This window comes from Sylvia atricapilla, chromosome 8 (genome assembly GCF_009819655.1).
Source record: "Sylvia atricapilla isolate bSylAtr1 chromosome 8, bSylAtr1.pri, whole genome shotgun sequence".
NCBI classification, from domain to species: Eukaryota; Metazoa; Chordata; class Aves; order Passeriformes; family Sylviidae; genus Sylvia; species Sylvia atricapilla.
Genome location: NC_089147.1, coordinates 22,893,866 through 22,915,903, shown reverse-complemented (window position 1 = coordinate 22,915,903; position 22,038 = coordinate 22,893,866). Strand labels below are relative to the sequence as shown.

General features: G+C 38.1%; 1 protein-coding gene across 11 annotated transcripts in view; it reads left to right on the top strand.

The window, feature by feature from the left end:
- KCNMA1 (potassium calcium-activated channel subfamily M alpha 1) overlaps positions 1–22,038 on the top strand; it is a 426,168-nt gene that overhangs the window by 363,264 nt on the left and 40,866 nt on the right. For all 11 annotated transcript variants that reach the window (XM_066324114.1, XM_066324113.1, XM_066324110.1 and 8 more), the window contains 3 exons: positions 12,447–12,570; positions 15,494–15,718; positions 18,845–19,037. In XM_066324114.1, the coding sequence (XP_066180211.1) occupies positions 12,447–12,570; positions 15,494–15,718; positions 18,845–19,037 (542 nt within the window). The remainder of the gene's footprint in view (positions 1–12,446; positions 12,571–15,493; positions 15,719–18,844; positions 19,038–22,038) is intronic.

The following is a 22,038-nucleotide window of genomic DNA, read 5'->3' as shown; positions in this document are numbered from 1 at the left end:
ACATAGGCTTTAAAGTCTTAGCTGTCACCCTGTCCTGTCCATGTGTAGTTCTTAAACAGCAGTGGCACTAATGATAGCACTAACCAATCAGGAGAACTCATGTGGTTAGTTTGCCTCAGGCAATTCTCTTTTTGTTGGATTCCCTCTGAGTACTGTTTTCTGTACTTAAGGCCATATGTGAGATGTATCATCACAATCAAAAATGAACCTGAATATTACCTTCCTTTTATCCTGTCGATTGAAATCAAATTTCTGTTAATTGATTTAGACTGATAAAAAAGTCTAATAATATATGTACTTGCCAAAGCAAAGTTCAAAACTAACGCAGTTTTAGTCAAGCTAAAAGCACATTAATTATGAAACACAGGGATTTTTAAGAGGGTAGTATATACTCTAAAAGTGGGTGATGAAAACAGCATCTTGTTAGTAATATTTTCCCCTGTTGCTATGTGTATGTTATTTTACAATAGTACTCCTTTGTATAACTGTGTAGTTCCCTTTCATAGGACAAATTACCTCTAAGAGAATTGTTAGAACTAGAACTGCAACAAGAAATTGTAATCTCTTAAAATATTATGTCATTTTCATTCCATCTCACTGTGCTTTGCCTTTTACCTGCTCAAGTCAGTCAAAATGGGTTCCTGTGGTAGAGTTTTCAAGGAGGCTGTTCCTGCTCTCTTTTTGCATATCCTATATTGCCAGGCTAGACTCTCAGTCCATAATTGTATCCATAAATACCATAGCAGATATTTTCCACTCTGTGTGTATGTATATGTACACACACACACAGAAAAATGTTAACTTATTTAAATATATAAACAGACACATTTGTGCAATTTGAGATTTATGCATGTATAACTGTGCCTGCTCACAGAGTTTAAGGGAAAAAAATTGCTACAAACACATAATTCTTTCCATAAATAAAATCTCTCATGATTTTTATTATTGACAATGATTCTGTTCCTGTAATGATTTTGGATATAAGTAGGTGATACTTCTCTTTATATTTCAGTCTCTAGACTGGAATTTTCTTTGGGCAGTTACAGAAGCATCCATATTTGTTTATTGTTTCTGCAACATAGGGCATATTCAAGGACATAACTTCCACAAATCGTCTTCATCTCTGTTTAGACTACAGAACCAAAAGTGAGATGGATTCATGGAGGGAAAATGCACCCAGCTGTGGCTTTTTTTTTTTTTCCTCTTGACCATCTATTTCTGTTAAATGTCTTATTAAAAGTTCTCTGCCTTCCTGTTAGCTCAGCCTTGCTCATATGACACTGATTTACATGCTTGTTTACAGTTTATGAGGAAAAATAAAATGAGCATACTGGCAAACTTCTCATTTTTATAGTGCCAGTTGTCAAGCTAGCATCGTTTTCAATTTGCTTACCTTTGGACAGTCCTCTTATCTGGTGCTAATTGTTTTACCTACTGAAAATTTAAACATGGAGATTCCCCCCACTCATCTTCTCCCAGATTCTAATTTTGGGGGAGCAAAAGTAAAAAGAAAGAAAAGGAGGGAGAGAGAGAGAAAGAGCTGAAACATTTGGAGCTGAGCACACTGTCCCTGTTTGCTATGTAAAGTATGCCTCATTTCTTTGATCTTGAGTAATAATAATTCTGGGGAGTTATACTGTTTTCATATGCTTCAAAGCTGTGTCAAAGTTTTGCTGCTTAAGGGTACTTCTTTATTCTATTGGCTCTTGGGTACTGAGATGACAGGTCCTCTGTACTAGGTGCAGGCTTTTTCAAGTCATAGCCTTCAGCAAAACATCAAATTACCAAATACAGGGTAACATACTTCTACACAAATGCCTTTCCTGTAGATATATTATACCATATATATTAAATACTTTAGTGTTACATGGTACATTTTATGTGCAATAGAAAGTGATGGTTTGAGGTAGCCTTAGGGGTACTTTTTTCCACAAGCAGAAAAAGCTAGTGTATACCGTATCAAGTATGGTTTTTACAGGACTTTCTGCCCGAAGGCCTTTGTAAATAAGTAATGATCAACAGATTGGCTGTGGGTTTTTGAAAAGCATGCCTGTGTCAGTTTGCATGATGGGGGAAGATTTTCAAAGTACAGCCTGCTTTCATTGCCTGCTGAAGAGGGACTGAGGGAGAGTAGTCGTCCTGAGCCTGAGCTGTCTGCTCAGTAGCACATCAGAATTGCTAAACACAGGTTGAGCAGTGAGTGGAGAACTTGCCAGGCTTCCAAATCCAGACATTGTTTTCTTCCTCTTCTCTGTTGCTGCTGAATTTATTCTCCAGCCCAGTGTTCGCACCCTCAGCTTCTCCCCAGACCCAACCATCTCTTCCTTTTACTCTTTATCTACACTGACTTAACTTTGGTCCAAAGTGCTAAAAAGACAAAGTGGATTGAATCAGAAGAGAGCTCTGTTAAGCTTTGTTTGTAATGGTCAAACTCTTTTCTCCTTTCTGAAACAAAGGTGATCTGTATTGTCTGCTATTTTGTATCCTCATAAATTACAGAAAGTGAAGGGTGCTTGCTTTCTTACCCAGAAATCTTTAGTGCATGTCAGCTAGAAGTACCCAAGAGGTAAATCAGCTAAAGCACTCTCATGTATGTAGCTGGTATTTATCGTGGGAATTTTTTCCTAAATTTACTTTAAAAGCTCCTTTTTCAGGTCAGCTTTGCCCCTGTCCCACCTGCCCAGACATAGATGGCTACTTTGCAAACTTTTTCTCAGCTGTGGTTTTAGATCCAGAGGATCTAGATGGAGCCTGGAATACTAGAAGTCTGTGAAAAATTCATTTATAAATTGAAACCCAAACTGTGACTTTTGAATCATTCTGAGCAGCCCTACAGTTAAGATAATGTTGGAAATACTGCATAGGTTTTAGATTCCCACAGTGGCAGAGTTATCAGGGAAGAGGGTATTATACTATGAGACAAAACTTCATGACTTTTTGTATTGCTGGACTAGAACTGAGGATGGAAATGATATCACAGGGATTCCCTGGGACCTCATTACAAGTTGTCTGACCTGTTTAGAGAGAGAGAATTTTTGAGATTTACTAACACATAAGTAGGAATCTGCATTACCAAATATGATCCAGATATATACATTTGAGACATCTTTTTAATGACATCTTTTTGATTACTCTACGTTACAAGAAATTACTAACTGGTATAAAGAGATGACTGACATACAAATGCTCTTTGTGTACATCGCAGATGGTCTAGACTCACATTTGGGAAGTCACTGGTCTGACTGAATGTTGCATCACATCAAATGGCATGAGCAGAATCACACTGATGCAATACTGGAAGAGTCTAATCAATCAGAAATAAATCTTTCAAATTCCAACAATACCTACAAATGCAAATTAACCAGAAAAATACTCAGCATTGTTGTTACTGTTTTTACCTGTTTTACATCAGCAAATGCCTGCCCCATGAAACCCACAAGAGATACTTTTTTTAAATAACTGAAAAACAGGAAAAAAATAGATACTCCTTCTGTTAAGATATGAACACAAGGACATCCTATTACAGTAAAAAGGAAAATTTAAATAGGAGATGAAAGGAAAAGGAAGGAAGACTGTGACTGGGAGAGTAATCATGTATCAGGTGTCCTTCATGAGGTGAAGAAAAGTAGAACCGATCACTGCCTCTGGTATCATGCAGCAATATCAGTCCCTGTTCATCATCTCAGTTGCAGGTTCTGATGCGTGTTATTGATGAGCAGCTACGTTAACTATGAGGAGGCTGTGTTGCCTAAATATCAAATAGCAAAGCAAGTTTTTAAAAAAATGTGTCATTTTGGATTCCGAATGACCAGTAAAAATGTGAAAAGCCCTGGATATGAATCAAAAAAGGCACTTAAATGATTGTTGCTGAGCCTCAAGTCTGAACTTAATGCTTTCATAGCTGCTACTGCATGAGTGGAATACACTGACTTGAAGGAAGTGTCAGCCCAGCTGAGTCAAACTACCTCTTAATGCAAGAACAAATAGCATATGACAGGGCCCAAGGGGCCTGAAGAGCAAACAAATAGTTTGTCCCTGTCCACTCTGGATGTAGTGGTGTAGTTGACATAGGCCTCTAGACAAGTAGCATACTCAGCAAAGGGTCATTATCATTAGTGTCCCTGATCACATAAGAATCAGAGGCATCAGAGGACACTGGGTTTTCAGTGTGTTGCCAAGGAGAATTTCGTAAGCCTGAGGATTTTTTTTGATCGGGGATCTAAAATAATTCCCAACCAGACAATAAAACTTGCTTAGAAACTGTCAAGACCCAGCTAAATGACACAGAAAAAAGTGAGCTCCTTGGCATACGTTTCCAGAAGCCTAATGAGATTATTTATCTGAAGCTGAAGAGGAAACCTCCTGTCTTTTTTCCTGAAGTTGCATATAATATTTTAAGTATATGAACAATGGCTGTGCACATTTATCTCCTCATCCACCCACTAAGCCACATACACTTAAATGTACATACACATTTCTGCTAGTGCCACTCAGCATGAATTTGCGTTGCCTCTGCCATTGTAGTGCTGCCCTTCCATGAACTGAAACTGTGAGCTTTCTCATAGAAACAACAACAACAAAAAGTGATGGCAGATCTACGGAAACATTTCTCAAGCCAAGCTAAAACTGGTAAAATAAGTTGACTGATAATTTTCCATGACTCCCTTGAACCATATATATTAAAGACCTAAAGGTAAGGTTTGAAAAGGTGAAAGCCCACTGATTAACTGAAAGCCCACTGATTAATATAATAATGGTATATATTTATGTCCCTCAGCCTTGGAATTTTCCATTTTGTACTCTCAAATTCATATCCACATTTTATACAGTGCTAATATGCAATGATAACCAAGCTGCCACCCAGCAGGTATATAATAGCACAGTTCACTTCTTGATTCTTTTTTACGAGTTCACTACAACCAACATGAACAACAGGAGTAATTCAGTGATTACCATGTTGCCTTACACCAGTTTTTAACAATATTATAGAATTAAATTATTTAAATGATAGGTGGTAGTATCTGTTAGCCTCCTTATTTGCTACCCTTGATAGACCAGGGACTGGAAACTTTGGTTTCCTGTTTAATTTGTCTCCTTTCCATTTCTTTGTTGAATTGAAGGACCGGCTTCTTGATCTGTAAAATGGTACCCACGTTTCAAAAAGACTGTAGTGGGTTGATGTTGGCTGATGCCAGACACCCTTGAAAGCTGCTCTCTCACCACAGCTGGACAGGGCAGAGAAAATACAACAGAGGTTTCCTAGGTTGACATAATGACAGAGATAACTCACGAAACAGACTTGCATTAGAAGTATTAATTAAATGTATTGCTAATAAAATCAGAGCAGGATAATGACAAGTATAAACAGACCTTAAAACATCTTTTCCCCACTTCTTCCTCCTTACCAGTTCTACTTCCTCCCCCTAGAGGTGCAGGGAGATGAGGAGTGGGGTTTATGACATCATGTCATTTCTTCTGCTGCTTAGGGAGACTTTTTCCCTGTCTTCAGTGTGGGTCCATCCCATGGGAGAGTTTTCTATGCACTTCTCCAATGTGAGTCCATTCCACAGGCAGCAGTTCTCTGTAAATTGCTGCAATCCAAGTCACTGTTCCACTGAGTGCAGTCCTTCAGGGCCAGGCTGCTCCCACTTGGGTCCTTCACAGGGTCACAAGTCCTACCAGGAAACCTGCTCCAGCTTGGGCTCTTCTCTCCATGGGTCAGCAGGTCCCTGCTAGGGGGCTCCAGCACGGGGCTCCTGTGGGGTCCCAGCCTCCTCTCAGGCATCCACCTTTTCCAGTGTGGGGCTCTTCCATGGGCTGCAGGGGGATCTGCATCCCCGTGGGCCTCCATGGGCTGCAGGGGGGCATCCTGCTTCACCATGGGCTGCAGGGGACCAGGAGCACCTCCTGCCCCTCCTTCTCCAATGACCATGGTGTCTGCAGAGCTGTTCCTCTCACATCTTCTCACCCTGCTCTTCTGTGGCTGCAATTATGTCTGCACAATAACTTTGTTTTCCTTCTTCTTAAATCTGTTATAACAGAGGTGTTACTATCATTTCTAATTAGGCCAGCCTTGGCCAGTGGCAGATCCATCCTGGAGCGAACTGACACTGGATTCTCTGGATGTGGAGGAAGCTTCTGGCAGCTTCTGACAGGAGCCACCCCTGTGGTCCCCTGGCTACCAGAACCTGGCATGCAAACCCAATACACTAGTTGTGTTATAAGCCATATAAGAATGGCATCAGATTTGGGGTTTTTTTTGAAATCTTGCACAAATCTTTTTGGGATGAGAGAGCAGTATCAGGAAAGGAAAAGAGAATTTTCCAGCAGAAGAAAAATACTGTTTTTATAAATTTTAGGGTAAGAGAAGATCCACTCAGATCAAGGCAATAGAAAGAAAAAGCTCTTTAGCTATAAACCGGTTTTAAAGAAAAAAATGTATTCTTATAAACATTGACTGGCAACAGTGGTAGCTTTTATCATAAGGTCACACACTTCATTTAAGTAACAAAAACACTTCTATATTTTATGATGCCACTTAAGTGTGGGTTTATTTTTTACAAATGAGAAATTATCTTTTCAGGTACATTCTCCTACCCCTCAAAGATTGCTATTTCTGCAGCTTCAAAAGATCTAAATGGGAAATATTAAAAGACACGTTGTGTGCCTTTTCTCCCCCTTATTAAATTGCTTATGCAAAAGTCTCAAAGTTAACTATTTTGTTACTTTTTTATGTGAGAGGCTTCATACTTCAGAAGCATATTCTGATCATGTCCTTAAGTATCAAGAGACTTGAAAAAGCAAGAATCTTACAGTGAACAGCTTTATATCAGTGTTCTTAATAACCTTGATAAATCAATGGGGAATCTTCAGTAAGGCTTCTGAGCAAGACCAGCAACATCTGGGCAGAGAAAGAGGGAAGAAAGAATTAACACTGTAGTTCAGCCCATAAACTGGACAAGGCACTAGGTGCTAACCACTCTATTAGATATAGTCTTCTTCCTAGATTTAGGGAAAAAGCATGATATTGTAGTAATATTAGGATAGCTTCTGAATATGTCAATGAAAGCACTTAACAGCAAAATGCAGGTTTTCTTTCTCTTTCTCTCACTGGGTTTTCTTCTCTAAAGTCTGGTGCATCCAGGCATTGAATCCTTACAAATTTCATTTCTGATTAACCTGTGAAAAGAAAGATCAGTGAGAGAGTGTCATTAGTGTAACACACAGAGGCAACAAATTCTCATTACAACTTAATGCCATCCACACAGACTGCAGGGTCACAGGGAATGGCTAATAGTAGCCGACAAATGTTGGGTGTATTAGTCACAAAACATTTGCTGGATTCCATCAGAATGTCGTGACAACCTTCATAGCTAGTCCCAGCGAGCTGCTAGAGTCAGTGGAGTTTTCCTGTGACAAGCCGTCACTCTGTCTTGGTTGAGCTTTATAGCACCAGTCAAAGCAGTCAGAGAAGATTGAAGTGACAGAGGCCCACTGAGTAAATAGTGAAACATGCAGCACATCATGAAATATTCAGCCAGGGTGTAAAAGCTCTAAATGCTTTTTCAATTATTAGCACCTGCACTGGCTGCATACATCTAACACTAACAGCATGTTAATTGCCACAATTTGTTAGGGTAGTTGTAGGAGAAATTTCGAAGGCATGAGACATTCTTTAGTGTGCCTTCAATTCCTCACTTACCTTCAGCAAACCCACTTCTTCCTCCTAAAATTAAGTATCTGTGCACATACGCTTGCTAAGACATACCCACAAACCCATAAGTCAGGTAGGAAAACTCAAAATTCCTGAACCACAGGCAAGGTGTCTCTAAAGACCCTGAATCTTGTGCCGGAGACTGCTTAACATCTTGTGCACAAAATCTGGATATGTCTACCTGAGAAAGGCACAATGGCAGACTCTAATAAACACATGTTAAAGAGGAATAGTGTTTTTCTCAGGTGTGTTTGGCATTGACTTTATATAAGGAGAATTTTATTGGAAGACAGAATAAAAGCTATCCAAGACATAGTCTTACTAATGTGTAAAGACTAAGAGATTACAGTTTATTTTCATACAACCCCAGAGTCCTCCCTTCTGGTCACACAGTATTCTTGTTCCCAGTGTACAGCACCCAGAGTAGTTCCAGATCAGGGAGTGTATGTTGCTCTAGTTCTTAATTGCATATGAATAATTTTAAGAGGGCTAAGACAAGGGTGACATAATACAAGGGTATGTTTAACAATAGTCATTTAATGAGGCAGCCATTTAGTCCTGAATGGTCTTTGCAGTTATGTCCCTCCGCAGTCAGTACCCAAAAGTTTCAGACTCAAGAACTCGGGGTTTGCAGTAGTTGTAAGATGTGTGCTAGGGAAGCAGTGCTCTTTAAAATGTAATGTTGTCTTCCTTGCAGTAGGTTGGCTGTAAGTGGGATTTATGGTTTTGCTTTAGGCTGTTGTCTTCCAGGCAGGCTTTTTGGGTTTGCAGCTGTAGCATGGCATTTAGCGTAGTTTTCAAGTTTAATTGCACATAAGTGGCATTATATGCTCTTCAAAACCTTGAAAAGATGGTATTTTGCTCTTCATTTTAAGTCATGCGCATGTAATATCTGCCATAAGAACCAGAGAAGCTATTTTTAAACTGGGGTTATGGATGAGGGAAAATTAACTTTTCCTCCTTTCCTTCCGTACGGGCTTTACATGTCTTTTCCTAGCCAGAAGGACCACATGCTTTGCAAGTCATAAAACCAACATCTTAATTATAACAAATACTAGGGGTTTAATTGACAGAAAGTGCATTTCTTCCTATGACTTGAATTCTTGAATCAGAGGACTTTGCAGCCCTGGAGAACATAATGACTGCAGCATGAATATAAGCACTTCTGCAGTAAACCTGCCAATGTGACTCAAGCACAGCTTGACAAGGCCATCTTCAAGGATGAGGAGGGAGAGAGGCTCTAGAAACATTCAGTCCATGATTTGGCTGTAAGGGCAGCAACTGTAATGCTTTGTGTAATATAAATTTTAATGGGAAGAGGGTATCCAAATGCCTTAGGCAGATTTGACAGCTTTGGCCTCTCTATGTGTCTATCTTAATTATTTTTTAGCATTTGCAAAACAGGTTTGGATTATCAGATTAATGAGGGTGTATATGTCCAAAGTAGTAATACTATTTTATCACTGCTGTGATCAATTCAGTTTTTAAATATGTAAGCCAGTGTATCTTCTGATACACTCAGTAACATCTGAGGACAGAGTTGGACCTAAGTAGTGAAGAGTTTTCAATGTCCAGAAGATACCTTCAGGGATTACTTTACTGAGAATGAAAGAAATTGGTTAAAGAGAGGTTAAAAAAATGTCTTAGCCCAGAAGATTTAAATTTAATAAACACACTTACATGAATAACCCCACATATTGTGGAACAGAATGTGGCTAGTCATATTGCAGAGTCTTTCTCAGGCAATAATCCATGATCCTGGAGTAAAAGCAGTACAATAGTATCTCTCATCATGCTTGCATGTTGTGTGTCCAATCCTGTTTGCTTCCTTTAAGGTTCCCACTTGGCGTACTCCAAGCAGTAAAGCAGAGTCTAAACAGTTTATGATACTGCAAATAAATGCATGTATTGATTTAAAAAAAAAAAAAAAGAAACCCCAAAGGTTTAAAAAAAAAATCACAACTTGTTACCTAAAACTTAAACGGGGAGTTATATCTGATTATTTCTATGCTTTGTTCTTCCCTCAGCCCACTTACATTTAAGCCTGAAATAGTCTAATGAACCTTTGGCAGAAGCTATTTTGAATGTTCCCTGTAACGATGGGAAACCCAAAAGAACCATGCTAGGCTGTAAGCACTCACACTCTAAAACTTGCCTCAAATCTCAAGGCAGTTGACCATAATTGGATGTCAGATATCTGATACTACCTGCTTTGTTATAACACTCCTTTCAATTTGTATCATTTTTGTGAATCATTTTTGGATCTGGGATTAGAGTATTGCTAAATACTCACTTGTGTTAAAGCTTCAGATCATGTTTAATTTTAAATCTCAGAGCAGAAAGAAAACGCTGACTACAAAACTAGAACGTGGCATTTTTTAAAAACTGATTTATTATAGTTCCTCTGATGAAGGATAGGGGGAAATCCCTTTCTATATTTGCTTGTTTTCTGAAAGGAAAAGAAGGTAATTTGACTGGTGAACTTTGCTTTTGAAAAGTGCCTCTAGAAAAACCAATGAAGAAATTTTTGTTGATGTACTGGGGGAAAAAAAACCTACCCTGAAACAACAGAAAGAAAAACATTTCTCAGTGGAAACTCCTGAAGATTCCTAATCTTTTGGAAAACTTTCTTATTTTTGAACATTCAGCTAGCACATTCCATTAGAAAAAATAGCTGGGACAGGGCAGCACTAAATGTTGTCTGAAGATTAGTACAGCCTTCAAATGGAAGTTGTTCATGGCTGCAGATCTTACTGTGTCACCTGCAACCCTGAGGAGGTGGGGTATGCCCAATGAGCAGCATCTCAGTCAGCTCTCAGACAAAACTACCACCTTGCTGATGGATGGAGGAAGAGAATGCAGAGTCTAGATATTTTTTTAGAAATTAAAAAAAAAGTGAACAATACAACAACCAAGCCCCCACAACAAACCCCTTTGATACAGCTTTCTCATTTTTGCATCCTACAGAAGATGGAACACACTTATGCAAGGCCTGTCGTTATTCAGCTTGGAGTAGGATCAGAGTCTCCAGGTAGACTACTAGGAGTAGTAGTAGTGTACCTGTACTACTGCTCTGCTGCCAGTGGGTTACCGTGAAATCACTGAACTGGATCTCTATTGAGAGAATTTAAAAACTTTGAAAACATAGTGTTTCATTTTTCCAGATGAGTCTGACTTGTGTCTTTGCCATGTAGGTCATTGATTGTCTTAAAGCATCAGATGATTCTGGTTTAAATGGAACATTTTATTAATAGTTTCCCAACTTTTTTTGAGCCACTTTCTTTGGAGTTGATCCTGTTTGAGTGAAATGTATGGGAATTTTCCACTGATTTCAATTGATCTGTAATCAGTGGCTATGAAATTACACTAATTAATCACCCTGACTGAATTTGAGATTATACTTTTCATAGGAATGCAATTGTTGGTTGCATGGTAACTTATCATACCATGTTCAGGGTAAATTAACCTATATCACACACTGTGTTCAGTCTGCTTTAGCAGTGCATGCAGTAGAGAGGGTCTCACCACAGCATGCTGATTGAAATGCTTTAAAAGCAGGAAACTTTCCTGCTTTTCCTGTTTTAAGAGCTCAGATAATATGGGCATTTCTTTAACAGGCTTCAGAGGGCAAACTGCTTTAAAATTTGGATACCTGTGTCAGAGTACTTAGCATATTCTTACATTGCAAATACTTCCTTTTTTGAAATGTTACAATTCTATATCAAGATATTTCAAGCATTCATGACAAAAACCTGAGGTAAAGACTAGCTTTCCAGATAAAGCACTATTAAATTATGATTTTAAGGTCAGTTTACCTTGCACCTTGTGAATACTATTCTGCTAATGCTATTGTATTATTGCAGTTACTTAGGGGTCTTCACCGGCATGTGAGAGTGTTGGAGTCACTTAGTACTTAGGTTAATGTTTGATTTTAGCATATAAATTAAATAGCTGTATGTGTCTGTGCTTAGATGTAGCTATGTAGCTGGAGAGCAAGTTCATAAAAATGTCTTTCATTTGCTTCTGCTTTGAGAAGCCTTGTGCTTTAAAATGTTGCTGCAGAAACACTTAGAAGGTTATCACAGGTAGAGTTGTCAGAGAAAATGGACATTGTTGTTTGTTATTAAAATCATGTATTCCAGATGTGGGCATTTGTTAGTCAGTCTGCTCTAAAATGACATACTGTTGAATCTTTAAAGGGCTTCAGTTTGGGAAAGCAAAATATGATTGGGCAAATTGCTAAAATATTTAAAGTGCAGCCTGTTAAAGCTTTTACTGTGAAGAGCATCACGTCAGAAGTTGTATGTGGTAAAAGCAAGTAATTGGCTTTCCATACTTATGCCATTCAGTCAGCATGGGGCTCTGTTCCTATCCTTCTACTTCATTGCAGATGCCTATAGGAGCTTGGATATGTATTTCAGAGGGGTGGGACTGGAAAGAAAAAAAAACTTATGTGGTTGTGGTGGTGTCAGAAAACCCTATTTAAAATCAAATGCTTATTGGTATAGAAGGGGATAAAAAGTCACTGAAGCTGCACCCAAAATTTAAAAATTAAATTTTTGTTTATATCCAGCTTTTGTTTAAAAATATCTTTATTGAAAGCATATTAAAGTGTAAATACATTTCATTTTTTTTATTTTTACCCCTCTTTGTACACAGCTCTTGGGATATCTTTCCATCCATAATTCATAGTATTTTCCATTTATGTTGTCCTCCACTTGTTTTTCCCCAGGCATGACCCCTTGTTAATTCCTGGCAACGAGCAGATTGACAATATGGATGCCAATGTGAAAAAATACGACTCTACAGGGATGTTTCATTGGTGTCCAGCCAAAGACATCGAAAAGGTCATTTTGGTAGGTATTGATGATAAGTTGTGTTTGAAAAGAGGTTATTTAAACCGTAGAACTGATGTCTAATGGATAAAATGGATAAAAAAGTTAGTCTCTACTGTCACAAAATCCAGTGTATTGAAATCAGGAGCACAGATTGATGAAATTGAAGCTAAGGTTTTGGTTAAAGAATTTTGATTACATAAATCTTTATGGCCAGTGCAACAGTAAAAATTCATCCAGTGTAGGGAATTCCTTTTTCATAAACTGAAATTTGTGTATTTGGTTTAAATCTCTAGAGAATTAAGATTGGAAATACTTAAATGCTTACATACCCCACTTTTCTCTTTATACAAGGCAATAATGACTCTAACACAAGAGTCACTATAACTTACAAGGCAAGTGTAGTTTTGACTTACCTCTTATTTATTGATGTTTTCTTAATTATTGTTAATTGATTTTATATTAATTTTGCTCTTTTGTTCTTTCTCAGTTCCCAATATTTCAAGATGCCCAAATAGGCCAGAGCAAGTGGTGCTCCTGCTCTGATTCTAGCATGTTGCACTGAGCCCTGTCTATGTTTGTTTCATTTCTTTAGCTGGGAAAACCATCAAACTGACTAAAGTCATTAAAAATAATTAGAAGGCCTATCACAGTCTATTTTGAAAGTTTATGCCACTTGTGTTCATGTACTCATACCTAAGAGTAGCAAGTAACTAACCCCAGATCTCGTAGGCAAAACTGATTACATTTGAAATGAACTCCCCCGTGGATCTTCACTTTGTCGCACTTCATAAAGCTTTTCCCGAGCCTGCTCTCTTAGATTTTCCTGCACTGTGCCATGGAGTAGCCAACGATGGTGACAGCCCCAGTTATTCTAGCAATCAGGGGTTAAAAGCTTGTCTCTGGTTCTCCTCAGGGGTTTCTGTAATAACTCTGACATTGCCTGGAATTGCAATATCAGTGTTTAAATAGTCAAGCAAGTAAATTCCAAATTTTAGAGATGGAGCTTTGAGATGGAGTTTGCCTGAACAGTTTTAAATAGTATCATTTATTTGTAATCAGTAAGCAAGAAGGGGTAGCCCTGCTGTAAAACACTTTGTAATAGGGATAGAAATCCTCCTTTGTGGTACAAACACATTTTAGCTGACAAACTACATGCCGCTCTACTTTGAAAAGTGTTCCTCCACAAATGGTGCTGGGGAGTGATTCAATCATCATCTTTGTTTATGCCATGTGAATTTTTTCCACTACCAGTCTGTGAATCTGCAAGTCTGTCCAGGTTCTTTCTGCTTCATGCATCATTGCCAGTAAAGACACTGCCATCAAAATGCTTCCCTACACCTTTTCAAACTCACAGTCCACAATTTATGTCTGCATTCAAATCTATGTAAATTTAATGCTGTCCTTAGAGACCACACAAGTATAAATTAGCACATAATTTGACGATGCTGGGATTTCCCAGCTTGTCTTCTAATTGATACTTAATGATGTTCCAGTCAGAAAATAATTAATTTTTATGCCCAAGGTCTGTTTTGGCTCTGCAACATTCCAGCAGTATCAGGTATTAAGGGATTTTTGCCTTGTACATGGCTACATACAGATTCGTGGCTGATTTGTGGAGTGACATTTTTTACATACCTGCTTTTGAGACTTGGTCTCTGTCTTGTAAAGTCTGAATATTCCAGACACATGGGCAGAGGCGTGAGACAACTTACATGCTTCACTCGAGGATTTGCTCATGTCTTCTGCTGTTTGAAGGGCCAAGATGACTCTTTTGGTCAAGCTGTTTGAAAGTCAATGTAATTGCCCTGGAGAAATTGGATGCTCAAGCATTTTTTAAATTATGAGAAAACTTCTAATCAGAGTTCCCATTCTTCTGACATAATGACATAATCTGCTGCATATTCCAATCTTAATTGCACACCACCATGCCTCTGTAATTTAGGAAAATTACATATACTGTGGATAAGGGAGAGGAAAATTTTGCAGCTTGCCACTGCTTTAGTTTTGTTCATTGGCAAAACTTCTGTGTCATGGTACAGAGTGTAAATTTCTTGGCAATATGGTATCTGTAGTTCTCTGGTTACTCGATGGAGCACAGCAATGCCAAGACTGGCTCCAGAAATTAAGGTCACTTTTTCCATGTGACTTTAGTTGATCATCTTGGTGTTTGAGTTGCCTGCTCAACTGAACTGAACACTAAACAATGCTGAAATTAATGCAAACACTGAGACATCAAGATAATTTTGGACACTGTTTAAATATTCTCCATGACACATTTTTTCCTCAGTAAGTCCAATTGGCGTTAAATTTAGTCACAATCTTGCACTTTTATTTTGTCACTGAGAGAAGCTCTGTGGCATATAGTGGGCATCCATTTTAAAGCAGAGCAGTGTAGAGCATTCATGGATTGCTTCTCAGGGAAGCAGCAGCTTGTCCTTAAATAAGAGCTTTGACTCTGAGACAGTGTGGTCCTCAATTTACAAGATCTGAGTAGTATCACAAAGCCCTGCTAGGAGCACTGGACACTCAACATCTTCCTTTTCAAATTGGTCATGCAAAAAGCCCAGCTAGTGATTTGTCAACTAGGGCATGATTTTGGATATTTTCTCCGTAATCCTTAGCTAAACCCACAGTACTTTGTAACCAGAGTCACAATCCTCATGTGTAGAAACTTGCACAGGAGCAGAATTTGATCCAATACAATGTCTTCCTGAATGCTGAAGGATTTGCAAACAAGAACAACTTATTTTTCTTCTGCTGGGCACATTTAATGAAATATAACTAAGGATAAGATGAATATCTGTTATCAAACTGCTTCTTTGTGCATGAACAATATTGACAGTTGTATTTTTCCTGGTCTTAAACTCATATGATTTAAGATTCCCTTTGTTTCATTTTTCCCTTATCTTTTTGCTTTGTTTTGTTTGTTTTTTTATTTTAGACTCGAAGTGAAGCAGCGATGACAGTTTTAAGTGGGCATGTAGTCGTTTGCATATTTGGGGATGTTAAATCTGCTTTGATTGGATTAAGAAATTTAGTGATGCCATTACGAGCCAGCAACTTTCACTACCATGAACTCAAGCACATTGTGTTTGTGGGTTCACTTGAATACCTGAGAAGGGAATGGGAGACACTGCATAACTTCCCCAAGGTTTCAATCTTGCCTGTAAGTTCAAAAGCCATATTATTGATACTTTGTTATTTAGGACACCAACTGGACAGATTCGTATTGACTTTGATCTTAGGGTTTTTTACTTCTGTCTACTTATAGGCCTGAGGACTTAGATTTTCCCTTTACTGTGTCCATAAAAACAGAGCCCTGTGAGACCTTATTAGAAGATATTTGCTGCAGTGTTTGGTTCCTCATCATCCTCATCGGATGAATGTCAGCTGCTATCAGATGTATTAGCTGTGTTATGTATTGAGCATTCACTGTAGTGCCCTGCATGGAGCCAGTTCTGATGTTGTGATTTCCCTGACAGAATGACAGTAGTTATTTACGATATTATTTTTGGGTTTTACCCACAAAACCTTTGAGAAAATTATTGTTACTCTCTCTACGTAATATTTATATGTATTCATAAAGACTTCCTGTGGACTGGCCTGCTTCATAAGAAACACTGCCCTGGCATTTCAGTTCAGAGTCCTGTATGGAAGTACAGCAAAACCCTGACCCTTTTAAAATCACTGCAAAGCTCCTATTGATCCTAGTAGACACGGCCACTAAAGCTGCAAAGGTCCTTTTTCTCCTACATATCATTATGATTCACTCATATGACCAAAATGTAGAAGCAGGAGCTCCAGGACTAACAAATGAAGCCCTCCAACCTGGTGATTTTAGGTGACCATAGCTATAAATGACATGTGGGAACCCATGATATAAGTATGAAAGAAAATGCTCAGCATGTTATATAGTAAAGTTAGTTTAGATGGTTTTTTAAGAATGAAAAATTATTAGTTTACTTGTTTTTAATAATTTCATTTCAGCAGTTAAAAATAAATGTCCATGATGGATGTAACCCTAACTGAATAATTGAGAAAATAGCTGTAGAATGAAAGGACTGTCTTTGCTTTTTGATTAATTCAGACTGTAGGTCCTTGTTACTGTAAATGCAGTTTTAGTGTTAGCCTTTGGCATTTTTCTGTAACCTGATCCAACAGATGGTGTCACAAGATTCTCTGCTGTCACAAAAATGGTGTCAATATCAGATTTGGTCAGTTAATATCCTCTTCCTTCTGCCAATTCCTTTTAATTACAGTCACTGTGAAGGCTAAAGACTAGGGAATCAGAATTAAATTGATAATACTGTTGAACTATTGAGCAGAATAGAATCCTGTTACTGCTTCCAGTATATAATGTGTATCCATTATTATAATGTGGTTTTGAAAAATTTTGATTCTTAATTCTGAAAGGGCATTAAAGAAATGCACACCACCTTTATTTTCCCCAGTTTACTCTAAAATTCAGAAGAGCTTTAGATTAATTTTGACTTGAACGCCATAAATAGTTAGTTGATGCAGCTTTAAAAATACAGAATTTTATAAAGGAACTGTTTCTGACATAGTAATCAAGGGTGCTGAAGACCACACAGATTTCATTACTGTTTCTTCTTTTTTTTCCCAGCCAATCTGGTTCAAAATAGTGATATAAAGTTAAAAATAGCAGCAATTTTCTGATCTAATTATACTAATTTTAAAATGTACTTAAGTTTCTGAGATTATACTTGTAGGAACCTGTTAAATGAAGACCACTTTCATACTTCTCTGTGCTTTAGTTCACAAGGTAAAACTTGCTGCTGTTGGAGATGTGGTTACAGCTGAATATAAAATCATTTGTTCTGTTTTAAAAAAAAGTGGAATTTAAAGTCTGTATTAAAAGAGACCTTTCAGCTGCTGAGTAAACTTAAAAAGTAGGCAAATGCCAATTTTAAATATCCTCAGGCAGCCTTAATTCTGTCCCTCTGCATAAAATCATTAGCAGTGAGCCTTTAATTAATTACATGATTGCGTATTATTTTTCTTCACAGGAATCCTGCTTCACTTGGTGCACAGTAAAGCACAAAGGGCAGGATTAAGGTGCCTGGAATAAATATATTCTAGCTTTAGAACAATTTATAATCATATCATATCTGTTTGATACATACTGTTTTTCACAAGGTTTCATGCCTCAAATTATTGAAAGTTACATGGAATAATTATGCTGGCAGTCACTGAGCTCTTCCTCCACTGTGCATTTTAAACTCACTTCTGCATTGAGTATTTTCAGTGGAGTTCAGGAGATATTCACCATGAATGATCAGGAGATGGAAGACTAGGGTCTTGATTTTATGAAAGTCACTGCATGACCCTGTGGCAGCTGTGTCTCCTCATCGCTGGGTGTCTTTGGGTACCAAAACCATGTGAGACAGCAGAGTAGATTCTAGTTTCCATTAAGAAAAAGAAGCGTATTTCCTGGACCTTACAGCTTCTGTGACAGAGACTTAATATTCTGTTACTGCAGCTGTGGACTTCTGAATGTGAAAGGCAAGTGTAATTCTAAACAAAAAATAATCATGTTAAATGTCATATCTCAGCTTTGTTAACTATGAAAAAAATCCACAGGCTACCACAGCATTTTGTTTTAATGATTCTGTTCTCTGATTGAGGATTGTGAAACAGGGAATGTTGCACAAGTTGTGCACTTGAGGATAAAGTCCTGTTTCTGTTTCAGAGGGTTTAATCACACAGCTTTAAAGCTCAGTGTGTTTCCCTTCTAGAAGCACCAAAAGCGTGCTTTGAAAAGGATTAACCTTTTCTGTGTATTGCTTTAGGTAGAAGAAATAGCTTTGTCCTGATTGCATTTCAAATGTGCAGGACACGTAATGCTTTCCTGTTTAAATTGCTGTTCTTTTGCCCAAGACCATTGTGACTTGGTAGTAGATAAATAGACATTTAAAACACCCCCCTCCTTGTTGCATTCAGAGCCAGAGGTTGCCACATGATAGCAACTTAAATCAAGACAATTTCAAGTCACCGATGAGATGTAGAATGCTGGCATTATTCCTGCTTCTTGTTTGTTAGTAATAGCTTGACTGAGTATTGAGACTGAACCTAAAATGCTGCCATCAGCACCAACTACCCTTTAGATTAGCACACATCTCCTATTCCCTGGCACATAGTTAGACCAGCTTAATGTCAGAGCATAAAAAAGATACTTGTTAAATAATTTCCCAAAGCTCCTTCTCAATCTTTAATTTGTTTTTCTTTTCTCCCTCTTCTGCCACCCCCCTTTTTTTTTTTCCCTGTGCCGAAGGGTACGCCATTAAGTCGGGCTGATTTAAGGGCTGTCAACATCAACCTCTGCGACATGTGCGTTATCCTGTCAGCCAATCAGAATAATATTGATGATGCTTCGCTGCAGGACAAGGAATGCATCTTGGCGTCACTCAACATCAAATCTATGCAGTTTGATGACAGCATTGGGGTCTTGCAGGCTAATTCCCAAGGTAAGGACTGCCCTATAATACTTCTCTGCAGTGCCTACAGGGGACAGGACCTGGCAGGAAGAATATCCCTCACTCAGTAATTCAAAGAGCCCTACATCAGCTTGCTTGACAGTTAAACCTGCTGATTGGTATGATGGCTTTTAAAGGGACAGTCATGTAGTTTCTCTGCTATATCACAAAGCACATATTTTAGAGGAAAAATGAATGAACATGAAACTGGCATTTTTTCCCATTTTACAGTTTTCCTAGGTTATATATAAAAATGTCGTTTTCTCACTGTGGCTTCCTTTACAGGGTGAGTTGCTGTTATATAACGGATGATAACTTGCGCTTAATCTTTGGAATACCTGAAGTTTCTGTCTAACAAAATTTCTTTTTATGTAAAACACATTTAAACTACAGAGAAAATACAAGCTTGAGTAACACAAGCCAAAAAGTAAAATAAAAAAGAACAAGCACTTTAAATTTTTTTCACAGCTTTGGCACCTTCTTGCAGAAGAAGCCACTGAGAATTAACTCAAAGCTGATTCCTTCCCATGGTTTGACATGTACTCATCCCATTTAAGGACATTGAACAAAATCTTTCAATCTTTCCTGAGAGTAGGGGACTGATTCATAGGTAGCCAAAGGCTATTTTACACCATATGTGCCTGTGCAAAGCAGCTGCAAAGCAGTCATAAGCACCCTGGCAAAGACCATCAGTGTAAAAACAATCATCTTCCCATCCCTGAAGGGTCTTGCAGCTTATGCAGCTGAAGTCCTACCTTTGATAAACCTATTAACTGCAGCAGTAAATATTCCCTCTGGATCTAGTTCTGCTATAAATGTAGGGGGAAAGGATTGTGCTTTGGTCTGCAGTTTCCCTGTGAGCCTGATCTAGAGATAGTTTTCCCTCAAGGACTGTGAGAACCAAGATTAAATTCAGGTTTTCCTCTTCACACTCTAATCAGGAAATGGGAATTATGTGCCAGAACTCAGATGCTGCAGTGTATTTTCTTGAATATTGAAACTTGAACATAGAAACTTTTTTTTTTTTTTTAGAATCAGCAATAAAATAGTGGGATTTAATACTGGAATTAAATTGTACCACGAAGCTTGAGTTTTCAAAGTCAGGTTGGACAGTTTTCTGGATAAGAAGTAGATTTAGAGAAGAAAAGGAAGAAACGATTGTTTTCAATACCATGAGTGTTGAAAGTTTCAGATCTGTGGTCTGGAAATAACCCAACCCCAAATTTAGAGTTCTTTCCTCATAAATTTGTGCAACTGACTTGCTCACACACTGATAGCTTATAGTTATGACTAAGGAAATTCATTGCAGAAGTGGAAGACAGGAATGGAGGTTCCTTGTTTTGCTGGTTTAGACCTGGGATTTGAAATTCTGTATGTCAAAGCTAAATCTGTACTTTCACTACCAGGCTAATGGCCATTCTTTGATGAATCTCTCTCCTGTCACACATGTAATTAAAATAATCAAGAATCCGTTCTTGAGCACAAACAGTCTGAGAGAATTTTCTATCTTTGCTCAGAAGTTAGAGACATTTACAGCACTTGATGGTTTTGTTTTACCTCTGGAAGTACACAGGGTCAGACCATCCCTCAGTGAGGATAGAGAAACCTGTCAATATCCAGTCTTGTGCACCACATGAATACTTCCATCCTTGGAGGTATTCAAAACCTGACTGCATAAATCTCAAAAAAGCTGATCTGACCTCATAGCTGACCCTGCTTAGAGCAGGAAATCAGACCAGAGACCCTCAAATGTCCCTTCCAGACTGAATTGTTCTGTGACTCTCTAATACCGAGGCTGCTGCTACAGCAATAGCCTCTGAAGGTCAGGAGGTGTACACTGGCTATAGTCCAAATCCCTTTAGCCCTTTTAAATGTTGCTGATGCAGAGAAGCAGAGGAACAATAGGTGAGCACATTGTTGAAAATTTTTGACATTTCTTCAGGTAAATACAAGACTGCATGTTAATAAAAGGTGGCTCTTTCCATAGCTGTTCTGGGAAAACAGGGCATGACATAAAGCAGGTAACCAGCAGCCTATTTTAATTGGGAGCACTGAATAAGGAGGAGTTCTTGCAAGCCCAGTTGCTTCAGAAAATAACTATCTTCACAGTAATTTCTCTGTTTATGAAATCCACAACTCCTGAATTGGTTGTGTTCCTTTCAATACAGTAAATTTTCATGAAAGACCTTGAACAAAATGATTAGGCCGCCAAAGCAGTCAAATCAGTAGCTAGCACAAACTTTACTGGAAATTATATGCGATGTGACATTTTTGTCTGTGAAATGCAGCTTTAACATATGGTGGACCAACTATCATGACAATTACATAAACTAGGTGATTCAACTTCTGCTGGTCAACAAGCAGCATATTAGAAAAAGCTCACAGATCCTTACTGGCAATTAAGTACCTTTATTTACAGAGCAAGTTGTCATTTTACATTTGTATATTGCTTGACATACTTATCTTTAACACATTGGCTGGTAAAAACTTCCAGTATTGCCAGTCTGAGTTTTTCTAGATCTTAATGTACGATTTTGCATTAAGACATCCTCTTCAACATCATGCTTCAGATCTTCTGTGTCCTTCTTTTATGTTCCTTCTGTTACCGATTGTCAGAAACACTGACATTAGAAAATCTGGAGGTGTGGCAGGAGGTCAGTTGACCTGTGACAGGGTATTGAAAAGAGAAGAAATAAAATATGTGGGCAGTCTTAAGAAATGTATGGGCTGAGCTGCAAGATTTTTGGTGAAGGATTTAGCAGTATGACCTTATCCTTGCTATTCTGAGTTAATAAATAGTGTTATATATATAGTTGTGTAGTCACCAAGCAGTGGAATCCCATATGAAAACTGATAAATAATTTATGTTTACATTTCTGAAAAAAATAGTCATTTAATTGATGAGTTATTGAATATACAAAGATCTCTCTGGTTTGTATCCATGATTATTTCATTTCAGCTTTAGGCAAAAGATGACACCAATACAAGAAGG